Source organism: Petromyzon marinus, chromosome 42, assembly GCF_048934315.1.
Source record: "Petromyzon marinus isolate PM22_M1 ecotype Great Lakes invasive population chromosome 42, UKy_Petmar_22M1.pri1.0, whole genome shotgun sequence".
NCBI classification, from domain to species: Eukaryota; Metazoa; Chordata; class Hyperoartia; order Petromyzontiformes; family Petromyzontidae; genus Petromyzon; species Petromyzon marinus.
Window position 1 is genome coordinate 11,665,460 of NC_133708.1, and position 13,638 is coordinate 11,679,097.

General features: G+C 50.8%; 1 protein-coding gene across 1 annotated transcript in view; it reads left to right on the forward strand.

Moving 5' to 3' along the window:
* Positions 1-983: 983 nt before the first annotated feature.
* LOC116951130 (FYVE, RhoGEF and PH domain-containing protein 1-like) overlaps positions 984-13,638 on the forward strand; it is a 125,392-nt gene continuing 112,737 nt past the window's right edge. The window contains exon 1 of the mRNA XM_032969568.2: positions 984-1,768. Within this exon, the coding sequence (XP_032825459.2) occupies positions 1,657-1,768 (112 nt within the window). The 5' untranslated portion in view covers positions 984-1,656. The remainder of the gene's footprint in view (positions 1,769-13,638) is intronic.

Consider the following 13,638-nt stretch of genomic DNA (forward strand, 5'->3'; position numbering starts at 1 on the left):
ACACACTCGGAAACCCTTGTGTATGGCCCAATTTCTCATCGCACAATTCCCTGAAAGTGCCAAGGGACACATTTTTTTTTACGTGATCGGGGGAAGCCTCCAATCTGAAGGATCATTTCTTCACCTCCCTCCACCCCTACATCCCTCTAATCCCCTTCCCATCTCCTTAGCAGATGGGAAGGCAACTCGACCAATCGTAGGCGTGGTCTGGTCTATGTATAATGTACACAGACAAAGATCTCCCACCCCCCGTCTAGCCTGGGCAGACGGCTGGGGCAAGTGCTGCACCGATGAAGGCCGGGTCGGCACGTGAGGGGGTGGGTGGTCAGCACCACGCCCGGCCGCCTTTGTCTCCCCAGTGGCGGAATTTACACATCGCACCAGGTACTCATTTGAGGCTGAGTAGACTTAGGGGCGCCCAGGACCAATTCAGATAATCGTCACTGGTGTTGGCCGTGAGCGGGACTCTAATTCGGATCGGTACAAAGACAAAGATCTCCCGTGTAGCCTTAATAAACTACTGGGGCAAGATGCTGTTAGCGAGCACCTATGAAGGCCGGCACGGCACACAAGGAGGGGGTGGGGGTAGGTGACCAGCACCGCACGTACGCATGCACGCGCATGCACATCAGCAGCTTTGTTGCCTCCAACAGCTGTACATTCTTGACTTAAAGCTTTCGTGACTGCAGGAATTCATATTCTTTGGGTGTTTCGGTAAAGTCACGTAGATAGGTTCTTTCGGTAAAGTCACGTAGATAGGTTCAAAGACCAGCACCTTTCTACGTGACTTTACCGAAAGGCCCAAATAAGCTGTACATTCATTGCACAAATGAGTGGTGGGCTGGACTTTCCTAGACACCTCCCACTGAGAACATGAAACACACCCCCTGACTTGACTCGCATATGCAACCCCCCCCCCCCATCTAAGGAATGATTTATTCCAGAAGCAGTCGTGCAGAGTCACAGTCAACTCCATGCGGTCGAGCAAGCCTGCCGGAGCACCCTTTACAAGAGAAAGTGGTTGGGGCGAGCTTGCCACTCTCTCTAGCAGAAGCCATCTGACTTGCATTATCTGTGCCAGACACACGACGCTGAGTGACCCAGTCTCCAAACACACACACACACATCCTCTCTGTAACCCATATCCCTCCCACCCCAATCCCTGAGCCTTCCACTAAGCCCTGCCTCCCTCCTCCTCCTCCCTCCGCCTCCTGCCAACAAACTACTCGCTCCTTTTGTGTCCACTGCCGTTGTACTGTATGTTTATTTTCCTCTCTCTCTCGCTCACTCACTCACTTCTCGCTAGCTCTCTCTCTCTCAGTAAGTGTAACTGTGGCACAGGGCAGGCGGCGGGGGCCGGGTGACCCAAGTTTGTATCCGCTGGGAGATGGAGATGCTGAACTTTTGCATCTCGGTGCAGCAGGGAGATCATGACATCAAACTTTAAAACAAAGGAAGGACTGCGCCGGACGAGGGGAAGATAAGAGGCGATCCACCCCACCCTCCGCCGCACGCTGGAAGCTCGCAGCGTCGCGCACGGGATCGACGCTGCCTGCGAGGCGCACAACGGCGGCGGGCGGGGGGGGATTGTGCGGGTTGAGTCGCGGGTGGCTCGCGCTCCGTCGGCGTTGAGCCGCTGCGGACACGAGAGAGGCGATGCAGCCCGAGTCCGCGGCGCGGAGCCTGGCGATGAACGGGCGGGAGGATGCGAGCGTCTCCGCGAAGGGAAGGCGTCGGAGGCATGCGCTCAGAAAGGAGTGCAACGGCGGTGAGTTCCAGCCGGGGACACGCGACCGAGCCGCCGCGATTCTGACCGCGCAGTCGCCGGCGTGCCCTCTGTGGGCGCGCGTGCGTGCGTGCGCGTGCGTGCGCGCGCGCGTGCGTGCGTTTTTACGCGTGAGTGTAGCGGTTAGCGCGCTGCGCTATGAATCCGGCGAGCCGAGTTCGAGTCCCAACACCGGTGACGATTATTTGAACCGGTGCCGGGCCTCCTCCGCGTCGACTCAGACTCAAATGAGTAGCCGGTGCAGTGTGTACTCATCGCCGCTGGGGAGACAAAGACGGACGGGCGTGGTGCTGGCCACCCACCCCCTCGCGTGCCGTGCCGGCCTTCATAGGTGCTCGCTAACAGCACTTGCCCCAACAGTCTGCTAATTCAATACGGGGGACCTTTGTCTTTGTTTGTATACGTGTGGGGAAACTGTAGTTGTAGTGGTTAGCATGCGCTGATCGGAACCCCAGTGATCTGAGTTCGATTCCTGCTGATAAGTCGTCATCAGCGGTGAATATCCGAATTGGTCGTGGACCATACCGAGGTCAACTCAGCCCTAAACGAGTACCTGGTATGGCGTGTACACATCAGCACTTTGGGGGTTGAGGCTGTCCATGCAGCCCCTGCATGCTGTGTGCTGACCTTCAGCGGTTGCTCGCTAATGGCACTTGCCCCCAACAACCTAAAGAGGCCTTGTGGGCGATGATGAATCGTTGGATATACTCGCGTGAAGCTGCGGAACCTTTGTCGTGTTCGTAGCTTTGTTTTTGCTTGGCATTTTTGGTTCGAGTGCAGGAGCTCACAAGTGGACGAATTGCGAGTTAAAATCCTGGTTTGGGGCAGATCGATCAAGATCACCGGAGGTCGATTCCGGATTCAATAATAATAATAATAAAATATTGAGCAACACTTTGCAAGTTGGGCTTGGGTGACTCTCAATGCCCATGACTGGTCGCCACCATAGGAATCGGGGGAATTTTCACCGTTGGCTTAGGACCAAATACGAACCTCCTCCCAGCCTGGTTTGAGCAGGTGAGACACCTTGCCTTGTTTCCATGATCTGTGTGTGAATGTTGTTTGCTGTGAACTGCCAGCACTCAAACCTGCTGTGTTCGCGTGCTCTCTGTCTACCCCTGTAGGCCGCTTGCTCAACGGGTGTCTTTACGGTTCCTATTTATGTAGATACATGCAAATGTCTTTACATATGCAAATCGTGTTTGTTGTACTGCACGTGAAGTGAGCGTGTATTGCCCATCAATACCCATTAATATGAATGCACATAAAGAATCTGCATCCTAAGTCATAAATATGCTAATATCACACGAACACGAGACAAATTTACCCACAAGCGCATATAGAGAACACAACGATGCGTACAGACCCCTGTGCTGTTGGCGAACACCTATCACTGCCGACACGAAACGAGTTCAACATTAATGCCAACATGAGCGAGGGAGAGAGGGGGGGGGGTGTGGCCAGCATCATTTCCTGGCCACCTTTGTCTCTCTCCAGGTCTGCTACTTTACACACCGCACGAGTGTCTCGTTTAAGACTGAGTGGACGGATTGCACTTGAGGGTTCAGGACACGTTCCGATATCACCGGTCACCGACGTTAGGAATTGAACTCCAGTTCCTCTCCGAGTTCGTAGGACATTGCGTGAAGCAGCTGCTGCACCACCGCTCCCCAGATCCACAGACAAAAGACACAACGCACGTTCCCCCTACTTAAAATCCGGTCCTTAATTCTGGGCTTATATTCATCCCAGCTTTTGCTTTTGTGCGCGACCAATGAATGGAAATGGATAAGAAAATTTAAGTGCGTTATAGCATCTGCAGAATCCCACAAAGACGTATATCGCCCCGTAGAGCCTTAACAGACTTTTGGAGCAAATTGCGGTTAGTGAGCACCGATGAAGGCCGGAACGGCACACGAGGTAGAGTGGGTGGCTGGCCCCACGCCTGACCGCTTTTGTCTCTCGAGTGACGATGTGTAACACACCGCACGAAGTACTCATTTGAGGCCGGGTCGACCTAGGGGACGCCCAGGACCGTTTCAGACATTGGTCAACGGTGTTGGCCGCGAGCGGGAGCCGAACTCGGATCGCCGGGTTCGAAAGCGCAGCACGCTAACCGCTGCACTGTCGCTCACACACGTAGAAAAACACACACACACGATCATTATATGGCTCTTACAACGGGGCCTCATATTCGTCTCAGCTCGAGCTTTGCTTGCCGTGTTGTGCGACCACTGACGACTTAAACGTTACGAGGGCAGAGCTTTCACTTTGCTCGGGGCCGTCGCATGAGCTCACTTGTCCTGTGGCGGAGCCTTCTTCACACGAGGGCCCTTGTATCTGTGAACTCTGCGTGCCGCCAGAACAAGCCTCGCCTTTGTGTCGTGCCACCGCACAGACCGCTGCTCACAACACTCCCCGGCCGGCTATCAGCAGACAAGTGCACGTTGACACACGAGCACATGCCCGCACAGCACGCGCGGGTCACTCCGGTATTTTATTGTCTATTTGTTCCAATTCCACGTTAAAAAAACATGCGTTTGGGTTGTCGCGATCATTTTGCTGCTATGAGTGGCCACGTGATGAGCCACCTCGTGGACCTGTCATTTGTGGCCAATGTCGCTTCTGCAAAATGAGCCATTTAGCTCAGTGGGCCTTACCTGGTTAGTTCAAGCGTGGATGAGTTGTATTTGTATATTGTTTAGTTTACTATACTTTGCACTCCTACCGTGTTTTGTATTATTCTTGTAATCTTCTGACCTGCCCCGAATGGACATCTGTGCAAAAAGAGCAACGTAGCTCATCGGACTCCTGCTGCAGTATAAATACATATTGTGCTTCTGACGAGAGTATGGCTGTGGTTAAGTTGAGGCTGCCTGCAAGTCTGTCTGTCCCTTGCGAAAGAGGATAATGAACCTCAATCGGATTCCACCTGGTTTAATAGTGCAGATTGATTCATCACGCTTCTTTTTTTTCACCACAGCTAACCAAAGAAACCACGTGCGTTGCCTCTTGCGCGAGTGCAGACGACTTATGGGCTCAAGATTAACCTCCTGTATATGTTTAGTCTTACCCTGTAGACTATTAAGGTGCGACGTGCCCAGCGTACACACCCGCCCACCTTGTCTCCCCGATGCGTATGTTTGTGGACACAACAGGAGGTCCTTAATTAAGGTTGAATGTGGCAGTTACAAACACAGACCCCCGCATAGCCTGAACAGACTGTTGGGGCAAATGCTGTTAGCGAGCACCTATGAAGTCCGGCACAGCACACGAAGGGGTGGGTGGCCAGCACCTTGCCTGATCGCTTGTCTCCCCAGTGGCGATGTTTACACATCGCACCGGGTACTCATTTGAGGCTGAGTCGATCTAGGGGAGGCCCAGAACCAGTTCAGATAATCGTCACTGGTGCTGGCCGTAAGCGGGAATCGAACTCGGGTGGTTCGTCTTCGTACCGCAGCGCGCAAACCGCTACACTACCATACACACAGGCACAGATGAAGCAAACGTGCACACACAAAGCACAAGTGGATTAAACAGGATGTATCGACGGGAGGGATGCCACCTTTTCAACAGACCAATCCCCCAAGACGTATTCTCAGCCAGCCTAAGTCTATTAAAAAAACTGTAACAAAGTTCAACTCAATGCCGCTCACCAGGTCTCGGTACGAATCAATAACTGGCACCCAAAACACAGATGCCAATTCCCGGAGAGGTGGCAACCCTCGTCACTGGCATAGGTGGCAGGGTGACCACGTGGTACGGACACTTGTGCTTCACAGAAAGAAGGACCTGGGTTAAATTCCCACCTCGGATGCCTTGCTGTGTGGAGTGTGTGCGTCCACCCATGCAGAACAGGGTTATAACCCATGCAGAACAGGGAGAGGACGTACAAATTATCCAGCGAGTTTATCTGGTTTCCTCCAAAATAGCTGAAAAAATCAACAACATACGACGTCATTGGTGTTTACCAACAATCGGAATACTGACAAACATGACCTGCATATTAATGATTGGATGACACAACAGCAACATCGCCCCCTACTGTGAAAACAAAAAGCTTGACAGGACCCCCCTGAAAAAAAAGAGTTGAGTCCCAGTGTGACTTTTCCTGACTAAACAAGTATTTTATTATATATATATTTATTGAGAGGTTCAGGAGATGATCAGATATGATGTGCCACTGGTTTTCTCCGTGGATGGGAAGTGAACCTAAAGCACCTGTTAAGCAGTGCAGTGCGTCAACCACGCCCCAACGATTCCCACTCACCCCTGACCCAAAGACAAAGATGCCCCGTATAGCCTTTAGCATGCTCTAGGGGTAAGTGCTATTCGTGAACATGTATTATGCTGGCACGGCACACGAGGGTGGTGGACGGCCAGCACCACGCCCCGCCGCCTTTGTCTCCCCAGTGGTGTGTATGTATGCATGTTTAACTACTTTCGCACCGTACGTCGACAACCGCGCTCATCGGAGGTGCGGTGGTGATGCTTACAAACAGCCCCCGTGTAGTTATATACTGCTGAGTCGACCTAGGGGAGGCCCAGGGCCGGTTTAAATAAACTGTTGTTGGCCTCGTTAGTTGCGCAGGGCGATGGCCAACTACGCCACCGCTCCCAACTGCGGGATGCACGCACGTGCCCCGGACACGTACACATCTACAGGAGTCATTGTTTATAGATTTGCATAAGCATTGTGCGTCCTGCACTTATAAACACCCAGTGTGTTTATGAGTGCAAGACTTGATGTTTAAAAATGCTCGAAGCTCGGCTCAGCATGCGGATGTGTGTGTGTGTACACGTGCATATACGCACACTCTGACTTTTACAAAGTCTAGCGCTGTGTGGCAAAGACAAAGACCCCCCCCCCCATCCCCCGTGTAGCCTTTAACATATTGTTGGGGCGAGGGCAAGTGCTGTTAGCGAGCACCTATGAAGACCGGCATGGCATACGAGGGGGCTGGGCGGACAGCCACCACGCCCGGCCGCCTTTGTCTCCCGAGTGGCGATGTTAGCACACCGCACCAGGTACTCTGATTTGAGGCTGAGTCGACATGGGGATGGCCCAGGACCGGTTCAGATAATCGTCACTGGTATTGGTGGACGTGAGCGGGAATCGAACTCGGCTCGCCGGGTTCTTAGCACAGCGTGATAGCCGTTACACCAGCGCTGTGTGGCACCACCACACGCACAGACACACGTGATAATCTTCTTTCGTATGGCTGATGTAGATTCAGAGAAACAACTACGATAATCAGAATAACACATGACACGTGATTATGAGAACGAGGTCTCTATTACAAAATCACTTTCAGACCAAGAACATAAAGCATGCTCATAGGTTAGCTCCCAATTATATATATAAAAAAAGTTTGCAGCCAGAGTTATAGCTTCTAAACGTGGACTTAATTCCTTAGGAAGCTAATTTATTGAAGCCACGTCTTTAGAGTCATGCAGTTTAAATGATTCACCGGGGCTCTGTGCTGGCCATCAGAGCTAAATTGCAGTCTGAGTGGGCTTGGCATGGTTGTGTAAGCAGCGATGAAAGAGATGCCTATGAAAGAGATGATGACGATCAGGTTTCATCATCCGTAATGTGATGAAATGCCATTACAGTATACTGCGTAATCTATTCGATGCTCATTCGATCCGTGGACTCGGCAGAATTCAAACTCACTCTTGCTCAAAGTCCAGGGAATTTGTGTATTTCTCATGGCGGGCGTGGGATGAACCCTTATCAAGCAAGCGGCGGTGCTTGCTGCGTGTGTGCCTTGGCAGCTTGTCATCATGCGGTGGTACTCGCAGTACAAAGTGTCTACGGCTCGCGGAGTACGGGCGTAACGTAACCACGAGGGTGGCGCGTGTCGCAGAATGTTTCGTTACGAATGCTCGCATCTGATACGTTTATTAGCATTACTTTCAGCGCTCATCTTTCGCAAATATATCTGTGTCTATATATGTGTAGCGGTTAGTGTGCTGCGCTACAAACCTGGTGACACGTGTCCGATTCCCGCTCAGGGCGAACACCAGTCACGATTATCTGAACCGGTCCTGGGCCTCCCCTAGGTCGACTCAGCCTCAAATAAGTACATGGTGCGGCGTGTAGAAGCATCGTCGCTAGGGAGATAAAGGCGGCCGGGTGTGGTGTTGGCCACCCACCCCCTCGTGCTGTGCCGGCCTTCATAGGTGCCCGCTCACAGCACTTGCCCCACAGTCTGTTCAGGCTATACGGAGGATCTTTGTCTTTGTATATATGTTAACATATTTCCACGTATTGCACGCACGTGTTTATTCACAACATCCGGCAAGGTGACACTGTGGTCAGAGCACTTGACCCAGAGTTGGAAGGTTTGCGAGTTCAAATACCGTTTAGGGATGAATGTGTGTTTAGCCCTCTCCGGCGTCAATAAAATGGGTTTGCATTTGTGTGTGGATGTCAACAGTGGTTGTCCTTTGGATATACGGGCACCCACCATAGGAATGGGGAATTTCAACCACTGGTACCGAATGGAGACGAATAGCCACCCCAAAGACATGTCTCTCCGCTAAGGGCAATTGTCTAAACTCAGCACAGGAGTGTGCGGCCCTGGTAATTGTCTGCATATGGACATTGCGGGTAATTCTGTAATTGCTGGTCACGTTTCAAATGTTTCCTAAAGCCCTGCATGCAGTGGCCTGTACACACGAGCAATTTTCTCGCTATTTACAGCCAGGCAAATGAGCAGACTCTTATAATGTCTCTCTCCACCCGTCTCTCCCCCCCATCCCCCCAGCATGCACCCAGTCCATTACCTCGAGGCCATAGTTGAATTAAAACCCGAGAACCCCGACTGTGTCCAGATGGGAGTGGGAGAAATGGCACCGCGGGATTTGTGATATTGGAACGGAAGATGTTTCAAAAGCGGATAATGTTGTTTAGCAAACCGTACCTGTTTATAACAGGACACGGGCAATGGCATTGGGAGGTTACATCAAACCGAGCGGATGAGTGGAAGGATGCCAATAAGAGTTGGACGATCATTCATGAATTTGTGACGTCATGTTTTTGAGTCCGAAATAAACAATTGAATTGGCCGGGTGGCTAGGCTGGGTGGCTCAGCCGTGTGGCTAATTTGGGTGGCTAAGCTGGGAGGCTCGGCCGGATGGTGAGGCTGGTTGGCTCGGCCGGATGGCTAGGCTGGGTGGCTTGTCCAGTTGGCTAGGCTGGGTGGCTTAGCTGGGAGGCTCGGCCAGATGGCGAGGCTGGGTGGCTAGGCCGTGTGGCTCAGCCAGGTGGCTCGGCCGGGTGGCTCGGCCGTGTCGCTCAGCCAGGTAGCTCGGCCAGATGGCTCGGCTGGGTGGCTCAGAGGTAGAGCGAGTGACTCCGTATTGGAGGGTTGCAAGTTAAAATCATAAGTGGGTGTTGATTCAGCCCATTATCCCTCTGGTGTCCATAAAATAGTACCACTTTGTAGAGAAGTCAATAGTCATTGTCCTTTGGATAGACTCGGCCCCCACCATAGGAATGTGTAATTTCCAACAAACATGGGATGAATTCCTCAATGCTCAAGTGAGAAATGCTCAATTTGACTTTTTTTACATTAGCACAGAATACGAAAAACTATGAATGCATATTAATTTACAGTCAACCCACTAAATGCAAGACACAACCACCTATAGGGCCTGTAGACGGGAGTACGGCAAGTAGGTTGTGGTCAGACTGTCGTGTTTATATAACAGGCGTTTGAGAGTTGTATCTCTTTTGCATGTGTTGATTTTTTTATCATGGTATTTTTACGGGAGGGAGGAAGAGTTTATTCCTCCCTCCCGTAAAAATAAATCAGATTTGGCCAAACAAAAGCACAAGTGACCACTTTAAAGAAAACTCACCTGAAAAAAAGCCTTTGAAATTCAGCGAGGCGTTTCTGTGTTAGGGAATAATTATCAATACAGACACACGGGGGGCTTAAAGGTCTATGGGTTCCTTAATTATAATTTCCTGTGGGGTTTAGTGCACTGTGCTAAGTACTATGAAGCAGGAAACCCGAGTTGGTTTCCAGACCGTGGCGAACACTAGTGGGGAGTGACATCGGAACTGGTTTTGGGTTTCCCCTTCCCACTCACCAAGTCGCACTCACCAGGATGATGATGTATGGTCAATTTTATCAGGTAAGTCCCACTGAGCTATTTAGCATCTATTTCAGAAGTGACCTGGCCAAAAAAGATAGCTCAACCGATGTGGCTTATCATGCGGAAATGTCCTGCAGCAAAATAATCTAAATGTGGAGGGAAAACCGGAGGACCCGGATAACAATACACGCGACCACGGGGAGAGAGACACGCAAACTCCAAATGTATATGCATCAGAGTCGGGATTGAACCCACGACCTCCTGCATAGAATACAGACACACGGGGGCTTAAAGGTCTTTGGCTTCCTTAATTATAATTTCCTGTGGGGTTAGTGCACTGTGCTATTTAGTTTGAAGCAGGTGACCCGAGTTCGATTCCCGACCGTGGCTAATATGAGTGGCGAGTGACATCGGAACTGGTTTTGATCACCAAGCCGCACTAACCAGGGTGATAAAGCATGGCCAATTTTAGCAGGTAAGGCCTACTGAGCTATACAGCTCTTTTGTAGAAGCAACCTGGCCACAAACGATAGCTCAACGATCTGCATGGCCAAAAGGACGTGGGAAGGCGTTCATCCGTCTGTGGATTTACAAATGAAGTGATTTAGCGTAATTAATACGACTTTATAATAACCCATAGGTGAACCAAGTGTGGCATACACCACACGGCTTTCTTGTCAGTCTGTCATGCTGCCATTCTATTATCCTTCCAGGCCAGTAAATCAAGTACCACTTTGTGGGTGCAGTGAACAGTGGTTGTCTTACACATGGACTCCTCTGCTTACGAACATTTGACTCACGAACTTTCAGAGATACGAACAAATCTGTCCATATTTCCAGTTGCCTATTCGGACCAAGAGTCGTAAGTTCATCCGTCGCGCAATAGATGGCGGTGGTGGCATCTACCAGTGGCATCTACAGCTACAGAGATAATACAACTTTTAAAGCCACGCCGTGCAACATGTGTGGAATCGACAGGAGTAAAGTTTGACTTACGAACAGACCTCTGGAACCTAACTCGTTTGTAAGTAGAGGAGTCCCTATACACCAACCGGCCCTTGCCATGGGAACTCGGAGCTGAACGGATAAATGCCCCCCCCCCCTTCCCCACCATCGCTTATTTGAAGGCACGTTGACTTTTAATAAGAGTGTGGCGATGCGTGATTGCTCGCAACGACACTCGCTCGTGGTGACGAGTGGAGTCCTTCCGCCACTCGTCACTGGAGAGGTTCTTCTGCAGGAAAAAATGATTGTCCTAAAAAAAAAGTGTTTGCGATGTTCACCGATGTTACGACTGTACTGCGACATACAAGTTCACACCCGTTCGTATAAATACAAAAGCGTTCGTATAAACACAAAAACAAGGAAAGGGGCGCGCTGCGTTAAAGGACGTTGTGAATGCATCCGCAAATGGGGTTTTGTAATTTCTATTATTATTATTGCCTCCAAATGGCTCGCCAAGTGTACAGTTGTGCCCTCTGGAAGAATGCCAACTACGTTCCACTGCTCACTTCATACTCAAGTCCTTTGTCAGCCCCGACGACGCTTAAATCGTGCTGCATTGTGGCTTTGCTTCAAACATTCCGCTATTAAAACAAGAAAGCAAGCAAACGAATCAAGAGGAAAGCTTTTTTTTTTGTCCGCTACAACCCAGAAACTCCCCGCCGCTGGCTTTTCCGAATGTAACTCAAAGGAAACAACAAACGTTTCCCAAACTTTTGTGTAACTTTCTTTTGTTTAAAGAACAAACCTCAACGTCTTGCTCTCTTCTTCCTGCCCTTCTACGACGACGATGCAAGAGTCAAGTTATTGTTCATGCTACCGTGACACGAATTGGGGTGGAGGCGAGGTGGGGTGTAGAGAAAACCGCACCGCTCTGCCTGAAAGTGTTTTTTGGCCGATACTGTACCCGCATTGGTGCTTGGGGGGGGGGGGGTTGGATGGGTGGGTGGGAAAACGAGCAAGAGCCAAGCTATTCTTGAACCTGCCCGAATCATTTGAAATAAACCACGAGCATCCAATGCGCTCTCTTGCACTGTTTGCACACTCGGGTGCATCGAACACAATCAGCCGTGCGTGTGTCACTTTGCTCTGCCGTCTGATTCTGTCTCTCTCTCTCTCTGTCTCTTACTCCGCTAACTCTCACGCTTCATGAACAGGCGCGGCTGTGGCCATGCCTTGCTCACGAGGGAAGCGAATCGTCGACGGCAAGGAGTGAACTCAGCCGGGCGCAAAAACTAAAGAGAGACAGAGGGGGCACTAACCGGTAACCTTCGGTAAACCAAGCGATGTTTTTCGATTTAAAGACTGCAGGGATTCATCTTCTTGGTTCTTTCGGTAAAGTCACGTAGAATGAGAATAAAAGAATAAAAAATAAAACGTAAAAAATAATAACATTCTCAAGCGATGTTTGTTTAACACGGAGGCTTTCGCGACAAATATCATCCACAATAGAGGTTTTTTTTGGGTTCGATTTCGTAAATATATAAATGTGTCGTTAAACCCACCACCACCCGACACAGCCAACTAGTAAGGGTTGTCACGTTAACAGAACGTGGTCAATTCGTCATTAGTACAGCACATTGGTGTTTTGGAGAGCCAAGCCACAACATTTACAATCTGAGTACGATGTTTCGCTTTTTGTAATTATTGGTTGAAACGTCGTACTCGGATTGTAAATGTTGTGGCTTGGCTCTCCAACACACCGGTGTGCTGTACTAGTGACGAACTGGCCACGTTCTGTTTACGTGACAACCCTTACTAGTTGGCTGTGTCGGGTGGTGGCGGGTTTTAACGACACATTTATATATCGACGCGATCTAACCCAAAACAACTCTATTATGGACAAGCGGTGTTTGTTTGGCACATCTGACGCTGCTGATGAGCCTCAAAAGGACAAAAATCGTTCCACGCTGTTGCGTGTTCAAACGCACCAATTCCGCTGCTTTCAACGTTAAAACTTGCGGGGCAATTACTGCAGAACCCCCCCCCCCACCCCCCTCCCCCCCCCCCCCCCGTGCGGCCGAGATACATTTTATTTTGCATGGGCGAATATGGAAGGGAAAGCGATTGATTTAATTGATTGTGGCAAAGTGGCTCCGCGCTCCTCCGCTCGAGTCGGCCAACTGCCAAAGCGAGGTTCACGCCTCGAGGTTGAATTCGAGACAAAAATGTCACGGCGAGCTTCGGGACGTCGGGACGTCTGCCGGCACGCGGTTGCAGACGATGGTGCGCCCGGGGAGTCGCGGTGCAGTGGCCAGCACGATCCGCTGTGACAGGCAGGCGAGCCGAGTTCGATTCCCGCTGCCCACGGCCAACGTCCATGGCGAAAATATGAACCGGCCCTGGGCCTCCTCTGAGTCGACTCGGCCTTAAACGAGAGCCTTGGCGCGGTGTGTTAAACATCAGTACTGGGGGAGAGAAAGGTGGCCACGTCTGGTGCCGGTTCACACAGCTCCCCTGCCTTGTGTACCATGCCGGGCTTAATAGGTGCTCGCTGACAGCGCTTGCCCCCCGCCAGTGTGTTAAAGGCTGTACATGGGGGGATGTTTTTTCTGTGTTTGTCGCACAACGAGCTCACACGCTCGGCAGGATCCCCGAGCCAATCCCATCGCTCGCAACAACAAAAAATCACGGCTGTTTTCTTAACACTCGGGATCTGTCAAACACAAATGTCAAGCCTCGGCTTGTCGAAGAGGCCAACCCATTTTGTGTTACCTTAAGGGGACGCGGTCGTGCGTCTC